A 24302-nucleotide genomic window follows, 5' to 3' on the forward strand; every position below is an offset into this window, starting at 1 on the left:
AACAATCCCTATTTTGTAATTCTTTGATGTGAACAAAGCACTCAAGAAGAAACTTTGTCCATGATGTCATTTTGTTATGTAATTAAAGAGTCTTCACACTGAAAAACAGAAGATTTGGTTGCAGAACTTCCCCCACAACTTTATGAAAGTGTAATTGAAGTAAAACTTTGTCATAATTACTTTTTATACATCAATTAATTCTACAAAATCTTGACTTATCTTCTATATTCCTCTCTTTAGCGTCTCAGTCAAGTATTTTTGAAGAAGCTCTGACGAAATTCTTTCAATGCACAGAATGAGTGTTAACTATCTACATTGCATATATGAGAAATTTCAGGTTTAGAAGCAGGAGATCATCCTGAATTTTCTTTAATTTGTCTATTCTTATTGGAGAATAGTTTAAAAAAATAAACTGCTATCCATTTCCCAAAATCATGATGATCAATATGTAAAGTCAGTCAGTTAGTTCTGTATAGCTTAAAAGCTGCTTTTGCTAACCAGTAATTCTACCAAGTGCTTTATTTAAATTTGGTCCATAACTACCCAGCATGATTAAATCTCTAATGAGCAACTGACTATCAACAGTTTGCATGATTTTCTTTGAAATTTATTTTGCTGTAGCATGAGACATCAGGTAAATGTTCGAGTGACAAACTGTAAGTTCTTCACTGATAAGTCACCAGTTCCTGTAATATCAAACTTATTTTTTATTTCTCTTTTTATTAATTCAGCATATACGAAAGTGTAAGGACCTAATTTTTGTTGGCCATCTAACAACAGTCCATTGAAACATGGCCCTATGGTATCCAATATCAAATAGGATAATTTTGATGCAGATAATGACATTTTTCCAGAAATAGTGCTATCGGGGAACACTGCCATGAGTAGTTCCTTCGAGTTGTCAACAGACTTAAAGCTAAAGTTATTGCACATCACTTTCATGGTTCAAAGAAGTTCAACTTTTGTTGCATTACCCCTATTGGACCAGCAGGCTGTTATTAACAAGCTGACTTCCTGTCATTACATCCTCAGTATTCTTTTTATGCATTGCCATTTCAGAACGATTGAAGAGCCCCTGCACACCAGATCACCATGATCTGTTGAAAGGTGACAGATCATTTCATAGATCTTACTTGTCTGGGAATGGCCATCTTTATGGATCGCATGTGAGTCATGCTTGCAATATGGCTGTGTGGATGATTAACAGTGATTTGTGGCAATATGGCTGCGACTCCTTTCTCTAGTTATTAAGCATGGTTGTGCAGCTATGTTTCATTTTGCCTACACTGAATAAGAGCTTTACATTAGAATTTACAGTTATTCAGAGACCGTGAAATATTCTCCAGAGTTAATTGGAGACTGGAGTAGCCATTTATGATGAGAAGTAACACGTAACTCTCCAATTTTGCAGTGACAAGCATTTTTAAGCTTGTGCTATAGAAGTAGAATTGATGGGAAGTTTGTAGTAGTAGTATTGATAAAATGGGCTCTATCTGATGTTTATGAGTTATTTATGAAGTAATTGCATGATTATTAAAACTTTTAATGTATAAACAGAATGACAACCCATTATATCCCCATCATACACTTGCTCTTCTCAGGCATATTTGTTTTCAGAAGCTCTTTGTCAACAACTGAAATATTTCTTTTATGTTTTACTGTTAGTTTGAAAGTCCATTGTTGAAACTGACAGCAGGAGTGGAGATCAGGATTGTTTATTTCCTGGTGGAAAGCATTTGTTCTAGTGCTATTGAATCTGCTGCTTCTTGTCATGGACAGGTGGTAAGTAATTATAAAATTATGAGGTGCAGGTTCATATTTTCGCTCATATTATTACAGATTAGTACTTTGAATACTTAACTACAATATATAAGCACAAATTGGAAAATAGTACTTTATCTGCTTTGTTGTGGTACTGGCTTATATCTTTATGTACGAAATATCATACGGTGGTCAGTAAGGGGCCATTCTCTCGCAGTTGGTCTGATTTATTTCAGATATAATTTGGAAAAGAAGAGGGATTTCCTGTTCTTGACAGAAGAAGATAATGAAACTTTGTCTGACATATTTGATACATGTCAGGAGCCTGAATTTGTACTTCTTCCATCAAATGATGGTGAGGACACTGGTAAAGATGATGCAGGTAGTCATGCGGAAGGACAACCTGCCACTGTTCCCGGTTTAGAGAGAAGGCTCTGGGACAAACTACAGAGATAAGATCAGTAAATACTGATGGCCTTGTTGAAAATGTTACATCTTTATCCACTCAAGAGGAAAATCCCTACTGTTCCAAATCATGATCGCGGCCCCGAGTTAGGAAAGCAAGACACTGGATACAAGAAAGACTAGATCTTCACAAAAATTTGAGCCATTTTCTGAGCCTACATCTGATATTATAGAACATCTCTGCACATCAAACCACAATAGATCTCTTTCGTAAAGTTTTTGATATTGATTTGGTTGAGATTCTGACGAGAGAGACAGTAAAATATGCTGCTCAAAAGGGTCACAAAATACAAATATGTCATAATGGCACCTGTAAACACGTCGCTATTTTGCTTTTATCTGGATATTGTAAGGTCATGCATAGACCTACGTACTGGGAGATCAGACCTGACACAATGTCGTCGTTTCGAATTCTATCTCCAGAAACACTTGACAAAATTCATAGTTTCTTCCATGTCAATAATAATGACAGCATTGAAAAAGAAGTTTATAAGGTTCAGCCATTAATTTCACATGTAAATAAGAAATTTCAAGACATCACAGAGCCTCTAGTGTGAAACTTCTCCTTGGATGAGGCCATAGAACCTTATTATGGCCACCACTTTGTGAAGCAGTCTGTAAGAGGCAAGCCAATTTGCTATGGTTTCAAATGGTGGTGTTTAGCTACATCTAATGGATATCTCATGAAATTTGTCATTTGTTCTTTATTATTACAATGTCTTACTTTATTCATGTAATACAGTACGGTTATTTTGCTGACTATTATATGAATTTGCCATGCATACTTGATGTATAAATAAATAATGTAACCTTAAAATATAAATAAAATGAACATTAAAATACCTGGAAATTATCATTGTACCTTTTCTTCATTTATTCGTGTAATAAATGTTTATCATAAAAAATTCAACATATTACTTGTGTAACGGCCCATCGTATAATATCACACCTCCTCAATAATTTTACCCTTTACTGCCCATCGTATGATATATCATCAGTTAAAATGTTATGAATTTAAGGCCATCATCATAAATTAACATTCATTATGTGATTATTAACCCCTGTGAGTAGGGATATAATGGGTTAAGAGGATACTGTAATTTAAATGTTCAGAGCAAATATATTACACAGCTATACTTGGGTCCCTTGTCACTTCATATAATCTGAGTCTCCCTCAAACATGTCACTATCGCAAATGAGTTATGTGAATCCTTGCTGCAGAACTATAAGACTACAGTAATGAATAAAAAAAGAATTGAGAACTTTTTAGCACACTGGGAATATGTACATAACCTCCTTGGTGTCCAGTGGATATTGTAATATATTCTGTAAAGTAACCTACAGTTCCCAAGGCAAGCATTTCAAAACTAGTTCAGTAAGTTATACTTCTCATAATTTCAAATTAATTTTTTCAAGTATTCATGGGGATACAGAAATCAACTGCAACTGCCACTAAACACAGCAGTTCGTTTTCCATAGCAGAATTTCTCAACCCAGTGGCATTCGTAATACCGATTGAAATTGGTGTGTCAAGGTGAGTGACCAATCGTAGGCAATATTGCATGCAACAGGTCACTGAAATCCATCACTCGTGTGGAGCCCATAAAGGGATTTCTTGGGAACTGTAGTTTACTTTACAAATTTTATTATATTTTTCACTGGTGCCAACTGGGATGTGTACATCTTTCCAGCATGCCAATACAATTTGTTTTACATTTATTAGTCCTCAGTTTCCTTTTTACTCATTAGTCTTATAGTCTCACTGCAAGTACTTACACAATTTACTCAATGTGTCTATGGAGATGTCAACAGCGACGCTACTGATTACCGAACTCTTGTTATAAATTGTATGAGAGAATTTGATTATATTAAATGACACAGGACTTGAGTGTAACTGTGTATTAGATCTGACCTAAACGTCCTCTTAATATTATGGGAGGTACATATGGCATTCTGTTTAGAAGTTAAAAACTTAAATAATGTGTAATAATTACGTGAATCACTCAAGACCATAAGATGGAGCCCACTGTATTGCACTATTACTATGACCTTTCATCAATTCTATTTGTATACCCCAAGCTTCAAAATGTTAATCACTGCAAAATCTGAGGTGTATTTTGTATTACTTCTAAATATAAATGGCAAATTCAGTTTCCACATCACTTCTTGGAGTAGTTGATGGTCCCTCGATAACTATAAATTTTAATGTAAATTTCTTCCTTAACTTAGGCATGCCAAAACTAAACAAAACTGCACAAACACACATAATAAACAGAGAAACAAGTCACAGCCATGTGCCATGTTGCCACACACTGCTGCTAACTACCCAGGAAGCCATATTGTGTGTATGAGTCACAAGCAATCCATCAGATTGCCTGAGATTTCAATGGGAACCGTGATCAGCAACTGATGGCTGCGATTTGCACATGCATGTGTGATATATGAAGTGATCAGATCTCTGTGATCTGTCAGTCTTTTGGGGGCTCTTAAACTGAAGTCCACATTTTTCTTGAAATATTTACACAGCACACTACATTTGGAATCAGAAATATCACACCAGGCCCAAAGAAAATGCCCATTGTACTCCTTAACCTTCAACTTTACTTCAATAAAAGAGGTTAGATTCTTTAGCATTTTATGCTTCATGTAAAAGCTAAGAATAAACATGCTAAAACATTTGTTTCTCATGCTAAAAACAATGAGTATTGTGTTTTGACTTCAAAGTTTATAGAAAACATTAATTACTTCACTCTTTTTAACACCACAAATGCATACAATTTATGCATATGGAAGGCTGTGAATATGTATTTCTGTAATTGCTATGCAATTGTCACGTAACTGTTCAACCATTCTCTCTCTCTCTCTCTCTCTCTCTCTCTCTCTCTCTCTCTCTCTCTCTCTGTGTGTGTGTGTGTGTGTGTGTGTGTGTGTGTGTGTGTGTGTGTGTGTGTGTGCGCGTGTGTGTGTGGGGCCAACCAAAACAAATCTAACAGTAACTGCGGGCTCATGGTGACACCATGTGCAAGAGTGCTAATGTGTCTGGCATACAGATTTACACAGTATGTTCAACAGTCACAATGTTTTGTTAGCTGTAAATGATGTTGCCCTCTAATAATAATAATAATTATGGGTACTACACTACACATACTTTTAAATTACAGGAAATGCAAAATTAAAATGTAAAAATGAAACCATTATTTTTTAAGCTAAGAATAAAAATACCAAAAAAGTAGGAAGAGTAGAGGATATAAAGGAAAGTACCAGTATTACTACTTTATTAGTGAAATTAGAAGAAATATAATGTCCACCTGAAGGCAATTGCACTTGGGTCAACCCATCTGGATGGCCGACATTATTTTCAAAAAAATTGGGTCCAAAAGGTAAGCAATTAAACTGGCAAAGCCCGAAGATGATATTGAACACCAAGAAATTCTGAGAAGCTGTGTCCAATAGCAACCACAAGTACGAGTCACGCAAGTTGATGCATGAAAAATACTTGCCCCTGGCAACTTTGCCAACAACTCCTCTGAGGGTGCATTTTTCCAGCTTGCAACAAAGCTCATTTCCCAGAAGATGGCTCAAAACTGCCTACAGATTTCATAAATGTTCCTCGTGCTAAGAGTCCATTACGGGGATGCCATCGAGATAGTTTGTACAATATGGAATCTCCTAAACCAACAGCTCCAAATCATTGATGAATTCCCAGCACAGATAAGATTCCAAAAGGCGAATGCCAAAACAGAATGTTCAGTATCAAGAAATTCCGAGAAGGTACATCCAATGGCAACTGCAAATATGTGTTGTGCAAGCTAATGTGTGAAAAATACTTGCCCCGAACAACTTCGCCTGCAACTCATCCAGACACGGAATTGGATACAAGTCTGCAATACATTGCACATTGACTGACTGTTTAAAATCACCACCCAGGGGCAAGGCACCAGGTGGTTTCTGAATCACCACCAAAGGCCCACTGACTCGATGAAACAGGGGAAACGATGCAGAGATGCTGCGAATGCTGCAGCTCAGCCTTGATTTTATTGTACATGGTGAAGAGAATAGGGTGGAGGTGACAAAATTTGTGTATCACTGACAGCTTAAGTGAGACATGTGCCTCAAAATTTTCTGCCCAAAACAAGGCATTCTTAAGAAGCTGGTTATACAACCATAGTAAAAAGTCCTAATCTGGAAATAGAACCGACTGAAACACTAAATGTGCTTTTTCAACTATCTGGAAGCCAAAATCAGAAGAGGTACGTAACCCAAAAATATTTTGCGCAAGCCATGCATTTATCACTAACAATTTAAGCTGCCATTCCACATCATGTTAAGGTGCCAAGGAGAATTGCCCCATCAAAGAAATACACTGTTTAGTGTAAGACACAGCATGATGTAGTGGCCACTGCAACACAGATTAGCCCAATGCTATCTGAGTTAAACAGACTGACTATTGCTCCCGTGTCTACCTGAAATGAAATCAGTTGACCATCCATTACCAGCAACAGCAGAATACACTGGGGTGAAGCTTTCAGTGTGTCAGAGACATCCACCAAGTTCACTGAAAGCACTGTTGACCATCCCGTGACTTGCCGATGGTCACAAACTGTTGCCAAGTGACCTGTTTTGTGGCAGACCCCACACATGGTCGCTGCTGAAGGAGAACAACACAAAGAATCTAAACAACGTCATGAGCAGGGATTACAACAGTTCAGTTGACACATTCCAGCAAAGCCCAGTAAGAGCAGTGAATGGCAGCATCATGTTGTCACTGCACTTGACTTATGAACGGCATCAACACATGGCTCAGTGAACGGCAAGGCTGCCTGGCTCATCCAATGCGACACTGGGGGCTGTTTACCATGTCATTTGCTACGACCTAGCAAGGCGCCGTATTCAATTGATGTTTATCTTGCGAAGCATGTACAGTCAAGAGAGATGTTCTACAATTATGGATTGAAGTTAAGTATTACAGCAACTGCGTCTGTTTTTCTAAGTTCTCATTTCCTTGTAATGTTCCAGACCTCACGCCAGCCTGCGTGAGCTTAAACGCGTGCCTTTCGGCTTCCTACAAACCCCGTGAATTGGCTCCTGCCAATTCACAACACATAGATAGCTTCAAATCCTGTACAACTCCATATAATTCCACACTGCTGGACAATAACAAGGCAGCATTATCAACTAGATCAATGATAAGCATTTGGCATAGGTAATTTTCCCAGCTTCCTGTAGCCTCACTGAAACCAGCAAACAACAGATGTAGAAACGACCTCTGCCAGCACCTGGACTGGTGTCAAAATGAGTACAGAGAAATTCTGTTTGAGCAGTTCCTGCACCTGCTGTTGTCGTGTTGGAACATGTGTAAGAATGTCCACCATCACCACTTTAGTATCTGTACATGGTGTGACAATGCTGCAAACCATCACTGTTGACTTGAATGTAAATTTTACAAATGGGCAGTGGCTTGACAAGAAGCTGGGAGCTGAACCCTGCAAGAGAGAACAAAACTATGTGGGAGCAGAGTCTGAACACCACATAGAGACGAAGCACGGAGATAAAAACAAACATGAAGAAATCTCATTAGTATGCAGAAAACAGGGCATGATGTGAGGTGAGGGACTACTCTAGAGTAGTTGAAGCCAGTGAAAGAACTGCCGGGTCAGACCTATTGCTGTGAGCAGCTAAACACCTGAGTCAGTGGCCCTGCACGTTCCATGCTTTGTGTGTACCCTCCATGAAAGTGTTCTGCACTACGCCGGTCTGTTAAACATGCCAGCTCACTGCATCAGACAATGTCCGCTGGTGGGGATACTAAAACAAGCTTTCCAATATTTATTTTTTATATGTTTGTGTAGTTGGAGAGATGAAAATAATGACATTCTAGAAAGAAATCCACAAGAAACCCTTTGAGATATAATGAGAGGAAGGACCTGGAGATGGTGCTTCAATAGTGAAGATTGAATCCTGAGGGGAAAGTAACATAAAAAGAAACAAATGATTATTTTTTTTACTAAACAGCAGCTCCAGTTGCATAAAGTGTGTATAATCAGAATGATGACAGTCTGCCACACTGGGTGCTGTGAATTAAAATACCCTTTTATTTTGTGATCACCAGTACTGTGCAGCTTCAGCTTTGTAGCCATTTCAAGCAAGTCTGAAATACATACCAATGTGACATAGTTAAAATACATAAATCAGAACAACCATTGGCTGTCCAGTTGACTGAACAAGTAATGACAGATCTGTATTTTAACTGTATACACCTTGTACATATTTCAGACTCGCTCAAAAATGGCTACAGAGTTTGAACTGTGCTGAGTAGTGGTGATCATTGATACTTTAATCTGATCCATTACAGCCAGTGCAGCAGATTATTATAATTCACAACATTTGATCTGCATGTGGAGCCTATTGCAGCTGAAATACTGTATACATTCACATTATTCATTTTGTTCCCTAGGCCATTATTATATGTTGAACCCTGAGAAAGTTCGTCAAGATAAACACTAAAGCTCTAGTTACACCAGTGTGACTTCCTGTGTTCACTAGGCACATGCAGTCATAGCATGAAGAACAAGGAGGCACACAACCTGTTGCAAAGTTGTGCATGCCTCTGAACTGTGCACATGGGACTCAGGAGTTTCCCCATATCAGATGAGGAGACATGGGCCTCTAATCGCGAGCAGAACAAGCACAGCCACATGGCTGCTAGCCACAAGGTGCACAGTTGTAAACACACCTTTACATAGCAAAACTGTATCATCAACAACAAAAAATGAAAATCACAGACGGACATAGACATAAATACTTAAAATTGGATTCAGTTTATCAGTTTTTCGAAATACCCACCATCTACTGCAATACATATTTGCAGTTGCTGGTACAAAGACCTCTGGACAGACGGAAAAATTCCTTTGATATCATTGCATATGCTGCAACAATGCAATGTTTCAAATCCCCTTTGAGTTGTCTGAACTTGTGAATTTACTTCATCTTTGAGTTTATCACAGTGAAGAAAGTCCATCAAACCATGTGAACATGCAGACCATCTGATAATGTGCTGAGTTTGCTATACAGTGACCAGGAAATAGTTGACTGAAAGAGAAGTGAGCCAGGCACCCATCATGCTGGTACCACATAGATCTATGTATTTCAAGTAGTACTTACTGTATGAGAGCTGGTACACCCATCAGGGTGACCCAATAACCCATATTCCTTACATTCAGCATTCCCACGATTTGGAAAGGTAGTTTCATGAGAGTTGATAATTCTTTGAAGAAAGAGTCTATCATCCTGATGTCGCATCAGGACTGAGTGGCAGACTCACTCGCCCTCTCTACATAGCATTGTAGTGTCCTTCCAGTAGCAGTTTTTTTTGCTCAGTTGCTGAGTTGTAATTGCTGTTTAACACCATCTCTGGCAATATCACTGTGCATGCATATTAGGAGTTCTCTTCATGTTTCTTTTGCTGTCTTCACAGGAAGTAGAAGATCTAGTTTCTCTTGGTTCGTGCAAGGCATTTATTTTTTCCAGGACTCAACAGTCATGAATGGTACAGACAGAATGAAATCTTCATTTCCTCTGTGCCCCTTCTGTACTGATATTGCCAAGGGTACAATACTGTTCCTCCTCATCTGACATTACATATTTCTTTATTGGTTGTGAAATCCAACTTCCATGTAACAAAGCAATCAGTTTCATGTTCATAATAGGTAAAAGTTCTAAATATTGTAATTTCTCTGAAACTCCTAATTGGATTTTGAAGAATGGAACCTGTTGAATTAGTTTCTTTTAGAACAATGGTCCTCGCAGCAGAACTTATTACAGTTCCATTTGATAACATGAAGTTCACAGTAATATCTTTATAATTATATAACTACAAAAATAGACTATATACCATTTAGTGAGGACTTGGGGAAGTCCTCACTAAATGGTATATAGTCCATTTTCGTAGTTATATACCGGGTGAAAGCAGAATTAGCACATATGAAAAAGCAGTCCTGGAAATATTTGAGGTGAGCATCTTAGCCGAATCACCCTAATATACAGGGTGAGTTAGGAGGAGAGGTACATGCTTTGAGGGATGATAGTATTAGTGACTCTGAACAAAAAACATCATATGGATGTATTCCCTATTCCGAATGGCTTCTGAGATAGAACACATTTAATATCACTTTTGTACATTTTTCTTGAATAACTCAAAATCTGCATGCTCCAGCAGAAATGTGTCACAGTGCAAAATTAAACTATATTAAATTTCCTACAAAAAAGGGCTTATTAATTTTTTTCTCTAGAACTAATGGTGTGTGTGTGAAGAGAGAACGAGAATGTTGAAACTTGCTCAATGCACATGAACTGTAGCTTATGTAGTTTTCATATGCCAGTTTGAGGTAGAAAATTGAGAGGACAATTTGATATGGGAAACTTATGGTCTATCAAGCTGGGAAACTACCTCAAATTGGCCTACAAAAACTATGTAAGCTACAGCACATGCACGTCGAGCAAGTTTTTCAACATTCTCGCACTCTCTTCACACAAACCATTAGTTCTAGAGAAAAAAATGAACAGGACCTTTTTTGTAGGAAATTTAATATAGTTTAATTTTGCACTGCAACACATTTTTATTGAAGGGTGCAGTTTTCGAGTTATTCAAGAAAAACATGCAAAACTGATATTAAATGTGATCTATCTCAGAAACCATTCAGAAAGGGTTATATGTCCATATGAAGTTTTTGTTGAGAATCACTAATACTATCACCCCTCAAAGCATGTACCTTTCCTCCTGACTCATCGTGTATAACATAGTGCACATAAATAGGTGGAAAGATCAGTACTGTTGAATACACGATTGCCGAACAATCACTGGACACAGTCATGTCCACAAAATACCTATGACAGATTCACTGGAATAATCCTTAGAAACTGTAGACTACCCACAAAGCAGGTAGCTTACACAACCCTTAAACTTGTGCTATAAAAACAAAGTAGCATCTTAAAAAATGCATTAAGTTCACGAAGTATAATTATGAATAATGTTTGTAATTTATTTGCATGAAACATGTAATTATATGCATAGCAATTGGTAGTACAATACAACAGTATACAATCTAATTTTACTTTATAACAGTAAATGTAGTTCAAATTATTTGACATAATAATACTTTAGATTTTAGTTTCTACAGTTGGCTATAGAAGCACTGCTCAATGAGCCACGATTTTAGATGTTTTTTGAATGTCTCTCCAGTTATTACCTTCAGTTCATTTGGCAGTGCATTGAAGTATTTTGCTCCATTAACATATGGACTCTCTGCAGGTTTTTTTTTTTTTTCCCCGTTTTCTGTGTATCATACGGTAATATTGTACTTGTCTAGCATTGTGATCATGAATTTATGCATTACAACATGTATATTTCTTATTTTCTACAGTTAATACTATTGCTTCAAACCATATACATAGAATAGATGGTCAGAATTTTAAATTCTATAAACAATCCCTTACAAGATGTGCTAGCATCTTTTTTGCCTAATATTCTCAAGGCTCTTTTCTGGAGTTTAAATACTTGGTCTACATGAGTTGTGGAAGCCCCACCCCACAATGAAAGACCATTTGCTAGAAATGGATGTATTGAACCAAAATACATCATCCTCATTGTTTGGGTATTGACATATGGAGCTATTTTTCTTATAACATATAGGCTAGATGATAGCCTTGCACGTACATTGTCAATTTGTTGTGTCCATAGTGGTTTGCTATCTATGCATATACCTAGGAATTTACACACTCACTGCAGATTTTCTCTAAAATATTACTATTTTGAGAAATGTTGCGTAACTTGTCGTAATTGAAATGTATATCCACAGAAATATATAAAACCTGCACACCAGGAATCATGTTAGGAGCCAGAGTGACCAGGACACACTGGTGGAACAGAAGTTATTTCTTAGCTTGTATCTGTGTGATCGATTAATTCTATGATTTCAGGTGTTCAGTCAGGTGGTTGATTCCATTAGAGGTTGGGGAAGTTGGACTAAATGACAGACAAGCACAAATAAAACCCCAACAACTATGTTTTAAAACCAAATGGTGATACTGCGATATACATAGAAACATTTTTTAAAAAAGTAACACTGATATGAAAGTTGAACACATTATGCATTTATATTTTTTGTCTATGTTTAAGGGTGACTCACTCCAGGTAGTAAAAAATGGTAAGATTGTCACTTATCGTTGAGCCACTGGATCTTTCTTTGATTGGATGATATGCATAAGTAAATTTCTCAGATATGTCTTTCATTTCTATTTCGTTATGTTATTTGCACTAGTTTTTATTCTTTCTGCCATTTTGTCTGATGTAACATGCTATACATTGAGTTGCATTGGATTTGGGATGTGGGCAGAAAAGGTCAAACAAGTGGGAAAGGCATGATATTGATTTAATTATTAACTGTCACTTCCACAATTTGTTCAATATGAACACCGGAACATGGACAAGATGCTGCATCTCTAAAATGGCATGATCAACAGTTCCTTGAAGGAGTTCCAGCAGAGTCTGACCAACCTGTTCCTGTACTGGTCTTCAGACCAGGTAGCGACCGAGTGTGTCCCTGGTAAATGTTCTTTTTAGATATTCACAGAGTCAAAAGTCAACAAGGATTCAGATCAACTAATTTTGCAGGCCTTGCATCTGGCAAACCTCTGGAGACAACACATTAATGGGAGGTGGTGTTAAGCAGATCTGTGAGTGACATGAGGTGTTGCCTCATCTTGCACAAAAACAGTGGTTTCCACACAGTTGAACTCTTCAGATGCATGAATCAAATGATATAGAAGGAGGCCTTGACAGCGTGCAGACATCGTGGTACACCTGACAAGCTCTTTAGGTGTCTTCTCTCCAATGAAGAATGGACTGAGAATAAAGGTTGTTGTGAATCCACAGTGCACAGTCACACATGATGAGTGCAGTGGCACTTGTGCACAACAGAAAGTTTAACAGTACCCCAAACTCAGCAGTTCTGTGTCCTCACTGCACCCTTTTGTGTAAAATATGCCTCATCACTCTACAGAATACTTCCCAGCCAACTTCGATCTCTGTCAGATCTGAAGAGAGAATTCAGAACATTGCTGCATATCATGAGGTTTCAGCTGCTGCACCATGTGGATGCTGCACAGGTACCAGTGTAATACAGACTGCAGAACTTGCCATACTGTTGATTATGGGATGAACAATTCTTGTTACACTACATGAGCAATGGAACCTCTTTATTAACTTACCCCAGGATAGGATGCCTTGCTCTTCCAGGTGCCACACAAAGCTCACCTGTGTTTGTGAATATTGTCGTCATCGTCGTCATCATCTTTAAACCATTGCTTTATTATCAACTTAACTGTGACAAGAAGCACACCGATAATATACTTGAACATTACTGGATTGCTTTTCCTGCTCAGCTGCATTAACTTACATTTTTCCACATTTAGAGCAAGCTGCCATTCATCACAGAAAATAGAAATTCTGTCCAAATCATCCTGCATGCCCCTACATCCGCACAATGACACTTTTGTATACACTACAGTGTCATCCTTACGTCCAAGAAGGATGTTATATAAAATTATAATTATTCTTCACAAGAAGAGAGACATACAAGACAAAAAGAAGTCCATCACTCTCCATTCCACAGTTCGCAAGTTGTCCACAAACTTAATCGACAACTGCTTAAAAAATACATTTTAAACAGGCAAATAAATGTAACTCACTACTTGTGATTAACAAATGAAATTACAGATTAGAACAGCAGCTATCAGGTGGTATAATGTGGACCAAGTTTCGTAGATTTAGAGAAATTTTTTCAATCAATTCTGACAATATCTTTATCAAAAACCCCTGGGAAATAAGGCAGAAAATCAGTATGCTATTATACGAAGGAAACATATATTGAAGAGCCAAAGAAACTGCTACATCTGCCTAATATCATGTAGGACCCCCAGGAACATACAGAAGTGCCACAAGCATGGACTTGACTAATGTCTGAAGTAATTCTGGAGAGAACTGACACCATTAATCCTGCAGGGCTGTCCGTAAATCTGTAAGAGTACGAGGGGGTGGAGATTTCTTCTGAACAGCATGTTGCAAGGCATCCCAGATATGCTCAATAATGTTCATGTCTGGGGAGTTTGGTGACCAGCAGAAGTGTTTAAATTCACAAGGGTGTTCCTGGAGCCACTCTGTAGCAATTCTGGACATATGGGGTGTCGCATTGTCCTCCTGGAATTTTCCACATCCATCAGAATGCGCAATGGACACGAATGGATGTAGGTGATCAGATAGGATGCTCATGTACATGTCACCTGTCAAAGTCTTATCTAGATGTATCAGGAGTCCCATATCACTCCAACTGAACACACCCCACACCATTCCATAGCCTCCACCAGCTTATAACAGCCCCCTGCTGACATGCAGGGTCAATGGATTCATGAGGTTGTCTCCATAGCTGTACATATCCATCTGCTTGATACAATCTGAAATGAGACCTGCCTGAATGGGCAGCATGTTTCCAGTCATCAACAGTCCAATGTCAGTGTTGATGGATTCCAGACAAGGCATAAAGCTTTGTGTCATGCAGTCATCAAGGGTACACTAGCGGGACTTTGGCTCCAAAAGCCCATATTGATTATGTTTCATTTAATGATTTGCACACTAGTACTTTTTTATGGCCCAGCATTGAAATCTGCAGCAATTTGTGGAAGGGTCGCACTTCAGTCATGTTGAAATTCTCTGCAGTTGTCATTGGTCCTATTCTTGCAGGGTCTTTTTCCGGCTGCAGCGAAGTCGGAGATTTGATGTTTTACTGGATTCCTGATATTCACAGTATACTCCTGGAATGGTCACAATGGGAAATCCCCACTTCATCACTACCTCGGAGATGCTGTGTCCCATCGCTCGTGCGCCAACTATAGCACCACATTCAGACTCATTTAAATCTTGATAACCTGCTATTGTAGCAGCAATAACCAATCTGACAACTGCACTAGACACTGTTGTGTTATATAGGTGTTGCCGACTCAGTGCCATATTCTGCCTGTTTACATCTTTGTATTTGAATATGGATGCCTACCAGTTTCTGTGGCACTTCAGTGTATTTAAATGCTACAGCTTGCATCAAACATCATGAAGACAGGGAGAAATAAAGAATTTAGAAAAGAAGTCAGGCAAGGATATACCACCTCTCCAACATTATTCTCAGCAGTTCTACAAAGGTTTCTGCTCCTTAAACTGGGAAAACAAAGAAGTAGCACTGTTGAATGGAACATCTGATAAACTTTTGGCTTGCAAATGACACTGTACTGTTAGTCTCCAGTGAACATACAGTCAACTACAAGTGAAATAATGTGACAGAGCAAAGCCTGAAAGTAGGCCTTTAAATCAGTTATACCACAATTATAACAAACTGTTCAAAAAATGTTATAGACTGTGATTAGAAGGAACTGAGGAATTTCACCAGGGAACAGAATAATCTAACAAAGATATGACCAAATGGCTCTTGGCATCAAATATACAATCCATCTGCTTAACAACCACTTTCTGAAAGTAACTGATAAACTTAGTGCAGCCAGTTCAAAAGAAAAAGCACTTTTGTTTATGCAACAGTCAGCACCAAAAGCTTTTAGTGATTTTGAGCTCACTCCAACTTAAGTGAAATCAGAAAGTAATTAACTTTCTTAAAAGCAAAAATTCTAATTTCAATCAAAATATTAAAAGCATATTTTAATGCCACTCTTGCATTCAACCATATACAGAATGAGCACAAAGTCTTTCCCAAATTATAAAAATGTATAACAGAATAGCCGTTTGACATAATAAGCTATATTTGGTGTCATTACATAGGTTAGTGTTGCTAGTTGTTGTGACCAATAGATGGTGCTAGTGCTGCACAACACTGACGTGGTCTGTTAGGTCACGTTAGTTGCTGGAAAAATGGCATCGAAGCAGGAGAAAGCACAATGTGTGCTTTGGGTTCACAAGACAAAATCACCCATCAGTGTTCAGTGTGAATTTTGGCCTTGATATGGATGCAGCCCTCCTGAAGTTAAATCAATAAAGCGCTGGTGTGCAAAGTTTAACGAAATAGGCAGCGCTGAAGATTGTCCTCGAAGTGGCAGGCCTCGTGTGAGTGATGCAACTGTTGATCATGTTCAGCAATTGTTTCAACGGGGTCCGTCTAAATCAACTCATCAAGCATCACGTGAACTTCAAATACCGCAAGCAAGTGTGGTGGAGATTCATCATGAAAGGCTTAGGTTGCATGCTTACAAAGTGAAAGTTGTGCAGGCCTTTCAACCAAATGATTTGCTGACACATGCTGAATTTGCAACTGAGATTCTCAACAGGATTGATGGCACAACGATCATCTAAATTGCATATGCTTTACCGATGAATTCACCTTTCATGTCAGTGGAATGGTAAATAGGCATAATGTCTGTAAATGGGGTTCAGAGTGTCCACATGCTACTGTACATTTACAGCGAGACAGCGAAAAAGTAAATTTTTGGTGCAGCCTCCTGCATAGCAAGGTTTTTGGACCAGTTTTCTTCATGAAAAATCCATTACCACTAACATTTACTTAGACGTTTTGCAACAGTTCATAGCCCCAAAGTTAGAACAATATCAACCATGGATAATTTTCCAGCAAGATGGAGCACTCTGCTCTTTGCTATCAAAACTTGAACTGGAAATCACATTTTATGGTTGTCCTCAAACACTTGAGTTCAGCAGCATTTACTTTATGTGTAATTGCTGACTGGCAATGAAATAATTAGAAAATTAGCTTACTTTGAATACTTCCATTCTTTTACAGCATGTAGAAAATAAATATAGGGGAAATTCTATGTACCAAGATAAAGATTTAATTACACTGTAACATGCTGTAATGATAATATCTGGTGTCCAGCCTTTAACTCCATGTAGGTAAATTTTTAAAAATTTAGCATGCTAACAACAGCTTCACAATACATTTACTCTCATATTAAATTTGTTGTGAACAGTCGGGCACTACTTGAACAGCAATAGCAGCACACTAGCAATAACAGGAACAAAAATACCATCCACTATTCACCATTTAAGCTTACTTTTGCACAGAAATAATGAAGTATGTAACCGTAAGAGTATTTGAGACCGGCCGCGGTGGCCGTGCAGTTCTAGGCGCTTCAGTCCGGAACCGCGAGACTGCTACGGTCGCAGGTTCGAATCCTGCGTCGGGCATGGATGCATGTGATGTCCTTAGGTTAGTTAGGTTTAAGTAGTTTTAAGTTCTAGGGGACTGATGACCTCAGAAGTTAAGTCCCATAGTGCTCAGAGCCATTTAAAGTATTTGACCACCTTCAATATGATTTAAAAATACTGGCAGATAATGAAGATTTTACAGAGAAATTTAAAATTTTTATGCTTTAAAACTACTCCTGCTCCATACATGAATTTCTGAACTGATGGTATGTATGTGGTTGGGTTGCATTTATAAAATTTAGTTATAGATTAAGCTTAAACAAACAGTCTAGTTATGTAAATGAAAGTCAAGCAGCCATGTTTCCTCAGAGGAACATGTGTTAATCTGCGAATCTACTAACATGTTCCACATTGTGGCGAACTGTCGAGAATAGAACATGCAAATAAACTAAAGTAAACCTACATTCTCTGTGCAGTTCAATAGAACATGCCGTGTGTTCAACCAAGAAATGGACAATGCAGCTTGTGTACACTGGCAGTCCGTTAACATACCTTAGAAGTTATTTCAAGCTTGTGGACGTTTCCATTTTAGAACAACAAGTGTTGCCAGAAGTTGTGTGCTGAATTGGCGCACACCACAGTAATGCCATTTGAACATTCAGCCATTATCATGAGAGAGAAAACAGAGAACATCTTCCTCACAGTGGCCATGTATGTACATTAACACCAACTGATGACAAGTACCTCATACAGGGTGACAATATTGAACTATTTGAAATAAAATCGTTTTAACTTCTGTCTGGTTTGTATTAAGATGTTCAAACTGCATGGGTGGTCATGAGGCACAATGGGAATCAATATGTACATTGTTATTTGGTTTAGCGACAAACCCCACTTTCATTTGGATGGGTTTGTCAATAAGCAAAATTGGTGCATTTTGCGATCTCTTCATTCTCGGTGAGTGACTATGTGGTGTGCAATGTCCAGTCACAGAGTAATCAGTGCAATATTCCTTGACGGCATGGTGACTTCTGAGCAGTATGTGAAGGTTTTGGAAAATGATTTCATCCCAGTCATCCGAAGTGACCCTGTTTTTGACAAGACATGTTTCATGCAAGATGGAGCTTGACCCAAAACATGAGAGTTTTTTATGTCCTGGAGGAACACTTTTGGGACCGTATCCTAGGTCTGGGGTACTCATAGGCCACCAGCATGGCCTCAGTTGGCCCCCATATTCTCCAGATCTGAACACATGCAACTCCTTTTTGTGGGGCTGTACAAAGACAAGGCGTACAGTGATAACCCAAAAATCATTGCTGAGCTGAAAACAGCCATTCAGGAGGTCATCGACAGGATCCATGTTCCACCACTTCAGCAGGTCATGCAGAATTTCGCTATTCATCTGCACTGAGGTGGTGCAGTGGTTAGACACTGGACTCGCATTCGGGAGGACGACGGTTCAATCCCGCGTCCGGCCATCCTGATTTAGGTTTTCCGTGATTTCCCTAAATCGCTCCAGGCAAATGCCGGGATGGTTCCTTTGAAAGGGCACAGCCGACTTCCTTCCCCGTCCTCCTCTAATCCGATGAGACCGATGACCTCGCTGTCTGGTGTCCTTCCCCCAAACAACCCAACCCAACTCATCTGCACCACATTATCACCAATGATGGCAGGTATATCAAACATGTCATAATCTAAATCCAAATATCTATAGTGACCTTTACATGTTGAATAAAGTGTGTGCATGCCATGGTTTGTAACTAATTTGCCTTTTTTTTTTTTAAGTATACCTTTTTGGACTGCTATGTTGACTCAGACAGTATGCAACAATCCCCAGACAATCAATTTGGCATCTAGATTTTATTATAATAAAACAAAAACCCTTCAACTCTGTGGTTTACTACGAAAGTGTGCAAGGGAAGACATGGATCACTGGTGTCAGGTTCTCTTCGTTGATGAATCTAGGATGTGTGTGATGGCTGTAGAAGAGTGTGGAGGTGGACCTTTACTAATCCATGTGTCAGGTATGTGGAATGGAAATGAGCGTTTGGCGTCATTGGCTGGGAGGCCCCTCGCAGGGCAGGTCCGGCCGCCATATCGCAGGTCTTATTACATTCGGCGCCACATTGGGCGACCTGCACGCCGGATGGGGATGAAATGATGATGAACACAACACAACACCCAGTCCCTGAGCGGAGAAAATCTCCGACCCAGCCGGGAATCGAACCCGGGCCCAGAGGACGGCAATCCGTCACGCTGACCACTCAGCTACTGGGGCGGACGTCAGGTATGTAGCACCATAGGTTCAGCAGGGAGACAGGTCAGTCATGGTTTTGGCCAGGGTCATGTAAGGATGTCGAAAGCCCCTCATTGTTATTAAGGGTAATTTGAGGACTGTGCACTATAAGGACAGATCATCCAACCTATGTCCAGCACTACATCATCATTTTGGCCAAGAGTTCATCTTTCAAAGAGTTAAGGCCAGATGTCTAATCTAAATCCATCTCATAAATGCCTTCCTCCAGGAGGCAAGAATCAACTGAATGAAATGGCCCGACATGAACACCATTGAACATGCTTGTGATTAGTTGAAACTTGCTGTATGTTGTTGCACAAACCTTCTTACGCACTGAATGACCTCAAGAGCACCACCATCCAATATCAGGATAGGTGTTGGCAGCGATGTCTAGACAACCTTGTAAAGAACATGCCAGCAAGTAGATTTTGATTGTGCACTTTTGGTTAAGTCTGCCTTTATTTTGTTGGCAGTGTTGTTTCTATTTCATAATCAAATTATTTTTAGGCTCATAAGGTTTATTTTTTGATGCCTTGAATCCAAGCCAACACACACAGGATTCTAATTCATGCATTTGTTGGAAAGTCTTAGTGCCTTCTAATTTTGAGTTTCAGACTTTTCTCGCTATTCTCTGTTTGTTGTATAATGTGTTAGTTGCATGGTACTAAAACTTCCTAAGAAAAAAACCTGTAATTTGTAATTCAAACTGTTATGTCATTAAAGGGGTGGCAAGTTATTTATTCTATATATTATAGCACAAATAAAATATTTGTAAGTAATAAAAAAATTGTACCTGGTATGTCACCATCCTCAGCAAGCTTCAATATTAGATCAACTGTCTCCTGAGGAATGTTACCATCCATTAATATCATGCAACTCTCTCTGAGTTTCTGTTCACTCTTCAGTATCTGAAAATAAACAATGTAACATATTTGTTGAGAATAATATATAGATGTCAAGTTGTTTTAAGAGTATTAAAAAAATGAGTTAGCTAAGAAAATTAAATTGTAAATCGTGAGGTTGGATTCCACTGGTAACAATGTGTTTAACAACAGCAACATTAATATTGCAATCAAGAAAAATGGAAAATGGCAACCTTGGTCACAAGAGGTTTGAAATCATTTATTACAGCAAATCAGTTTCATCTTTGGTGCAAATATTAAAGTCTTGAAGACTTATGTAACAAAATCATATATTCCAACTTCAACTCTTTGCCTTCTAAAGGAAAGGGCAAAATCTGCAGATGAATTAGCTGCTGCCCTCGTGTCTGAATATAAAACAATCCTCCAAAATGTTGTGTAATGTGATATGTATGCCACAAGCAACACACTGGAGCAAGAAGCCATTCATCATAAGACTGTATTATATGCGAAGGACCTCTTCTATTCTGAGTAGTCTCAACACATCTAATCTGTTCCAATGCACTCAAGATGGCATATAATTTTGCACTGAACACAGTGAACTCTATAGGTAGATGGATCTTGTGAACATGGGGGAAATAACAGAGCAATGAAGGGAATCCTGCTGTTTAGATCCATCTGTGAATACAGCTTTGTAGTAGTTGTGCTCATTTAAAATGTCATAAAATGCTTATTAAATTCAATAAGCAGTATGGCAGTCAGTTCCAGCCCTGGAGTTGTGACTGAACCTGCTTCATACCAAGTGACTGTAGCTCATGTTTCGAAGTCAAATGGCCTTCTTGCTCTTGAGGAAATTTGTTCTGTAGTGAAGTTAGTAGCAGTATGATGTGCTGGTGAATTTGAAACAGTGAGGATCTTGTAAACCTGGTCCTCCTTGATAAATTACTGCTGGATGGTAAGTGCAACTCCCCATCCTCAACGCAGGCTGGGCATGGGCCTGGTATGACCTTTGGATATCCTTATCCCCTCATTATTTGGTCTAGTCAGAGTAGTAACAGAACACTAACAGATAAAATTGGTGTAGAACTCTTAAGGAAATGTCTAGCTACAGGAACAATCCCTCAAAATATTAGAGCCAACTCACTCATGTGGTAAAATCAGGAAGACGTTGCATCAAACTCCTGTGTTAGATGGCTATCTTACTCCAGTGGGAGCTAAATGTGTTCACATTTTATCTGAGAGAATTGGGGTTTTCGACACAGAAATTCCTGTGAAGAGAGGCTACATCTTCCACAAAAATGACATCATCAGTGTGGTTGTATTAATCAATGATGACTATATGTTTTCTAAACCTGGGGCCCCCACCCTCCTTCACAGAGTTTTCTCATCCATTACTCTTTCATGGGAAGTTTAATCCACAGAATTTGTTTGGTGCTCTCTTATCACATGCACCTTATGCAAATCAGATGGGAACTTCATACAAAACTACAACTATAGCTTCTGAAGAAGATGGAAGAGCATGCGCATTCAACATTGCTATTGGGTGAGTCTCAGCCACCATTGTCTCAGTAGCCACTTGAGCACTCACCGGCACTGCTCAGTAGAAAGTGACCAATGATTTGCAGTTAGGTGGCTAGTACCTGATCTGGATACACCTAACTGAAGCAGCAGCATCATCTGTAAGGAAGCCAACAAAATAAATACTCAGTAAGACCATCTGGACACTCTACAGCCCACTGATTGACTGAACATTGAGTGAGCTCCCAGGAATGAGTGGATTAAAATTATGAACACAATCTAACAAGCCACTGATACATTCATTCTCAAGTCTTCACCCCACCTATGAAGACCACCTCCCCCCCTTCCCCCCCTCCCCCCATCAATGGGGTGAGGAGTGGAATTTTAAATCAGGAACAGGCATATGGCTTTGAGGGTTCAAATGCTAACTAGCTTGAAAGAACCTCGCGGCCTATAGTGTGTCCGATAGTCTTACTTAGCATTTATTTTGTTAGCTTCCTTACGGAAACTGCTGCTTCTGTTAGGTGTATCTAGATCAGGCACTAGTCATATGAGTGCAAATCATTGGTCACATCTCAACAAGTAAATTTATTCTTCAGAGCACAATACACAAACATTTTACAATCACAGTCACTCTGAGTAAAAATTTCTCGGTGTACATGCCGCGTCAAATCAGGATAAATCTCCAAGCTTTCGACCACTACCTCCATGGTCGTCGCCAGGGCTAAAACTGATTGTCGTGAACTAGCGAGGTTCCCACTATTATATGCAAAGGACGGCTTCTTATTGGCTGGAATACGTCAGCAATATGGCGCGTAGCGAAGTGGTGCCCTCTACTTCCATAGATGTAGTTGCTATCCCGCGTTGCTTGCAGCGCCATCCCTTAAATCAGGAGGTAAAGTGCGAGAAGTTTTTCTCTGCGATTTTTCTTTATCCAGTGCACTCTTCCAAGTGTTGCTAAGTGCATAGCAGTTGTCTCTATTAAAGTTATTATCGCTAAGTCTAATTTTGACTGCTTCCCGGATCACAGAGTCCCAGTAATTCGATGTGTGGGCTATTACTCTGGTTTCTTCAAATAAAATCTTATGCTTGTTAAGCAGGCTATGTTCAGCCACCGCTGATTTTTCGAAATACCTGTATTTCAGGTGGCGTTGGTGCTCGATGCAGCGGTCGGCAACGGTTCTTACAGACTGGCCCACGTAATTCTTGCCGCATTCGGAAGGAATAGTATAAATTCCCGGCACTCTTAAGCCGAGACTATCTTTGACTGGTCTCAACATTTCCTTAATTTTCCTAGGTGGTCGGAAAACTGGTTTTATTCCTTGCCTCTTCAGGACTCTGGCTATCTTGCTCGTTGTAGCACCGCAAAAAGGAAGCCGCGCTATGTGTTGGTCATCTTCTTGTATGTGGCCGGCCACATACAAGTAGAGGGCACCACTTCGCTACGCGCCATATCGCTGACGTATTCCAGCCAATAAGAAGCCGTCCTTTGCATATAAAAGTGGGAACCTCGCTAGTTCACGACAGCCAGTTTTAGCCCTGACGACGACCATGGAGGTAGTGGTCGAAAGCTTGGAGATTTATCCCGATTTGACGCGGCATGTACACCGAGAAATTTTTACTCAGGAAATACGTCGCGAAAGACTTCGTAGCCACAGTCACTCTGTCTGAACTATCCAGTTTGGGTGCAGACACTTCATTCTGCACTGCCATCAATGGTCAGTAATACTGTTTGGGGTGCTGCCCACCTTCCTCCCAGACTGCAGAACGCTGAAGTAGGGAGGAGGCTTTGTCGACAACCAATGGGTGGCACTTCTAGCTGCAGGTCCTGTGCAAGTTTGCATGACTGGCACTATCATGAAACATGATCCGATTGCTTCTCAATGGGCTGCTGTGAGAGATCACATGACCAGCTTCACCATGGCTGGCACATTCATGGTCCAGAGTGCTGCAGATGGAGTTGGTAAGAGTGTGCTGATGAATCTCGTTGGCGATTGTTGATTGGAGACAGTGCTAAGGTGAGAGGAAGTGAGCTGCAGTGGAAGGCATAACGGGCAGCTGTAGTGCAATGTTGTGGGGGGCTAATGGCAGTTCCTCATCTGCCAGAGTCACTGACTTGTTGGTCACTGCAAAGGCTGCTGTGTTGTTGGGGTCACATTTGTGTTGCCAGTTGTGGCAATAGTTGGCAGGAAGG

General features: G+C 39.4%; 1 protein-coding gene across 1 annotated transcript in view; it reads right to left on the reverse strand.

The window, feature by feature from the left end:
* The window catches only part of LOC124594380 (pseudouridine kinase-like), a 258924-nt gene that overhangs the window by 173976 nt on the left and 60646 nt on the right, over positions 1–24302 (reverse strand). The window contains exon 3 of the mRNA XM_047132749.1: positions 20524–20638. Within this exon, the coding sequence (XP_046988705.1) occupies positions 20524–20638 (115 nt within the window). The remainder of the gene's footprint in view (positions 1–20523; positions 20639–24302) is intronic.

The sequence above is a fragment of the Schistocerca americana genome, chromosome 2 (assembly GCF_021461395.2).
Source record: "Schistocerca americana isolate TAMUIC-IGC-003095 chromosome 2, iqSchAmer2.1, whole genome shotgun sequence".
Taxonomy (NCBI): Eukaryota; Metazoa; Arthropoda; class Insecta; order Orthoptera; family Acrididae; genus Schistocerca; species Schistocerca americana.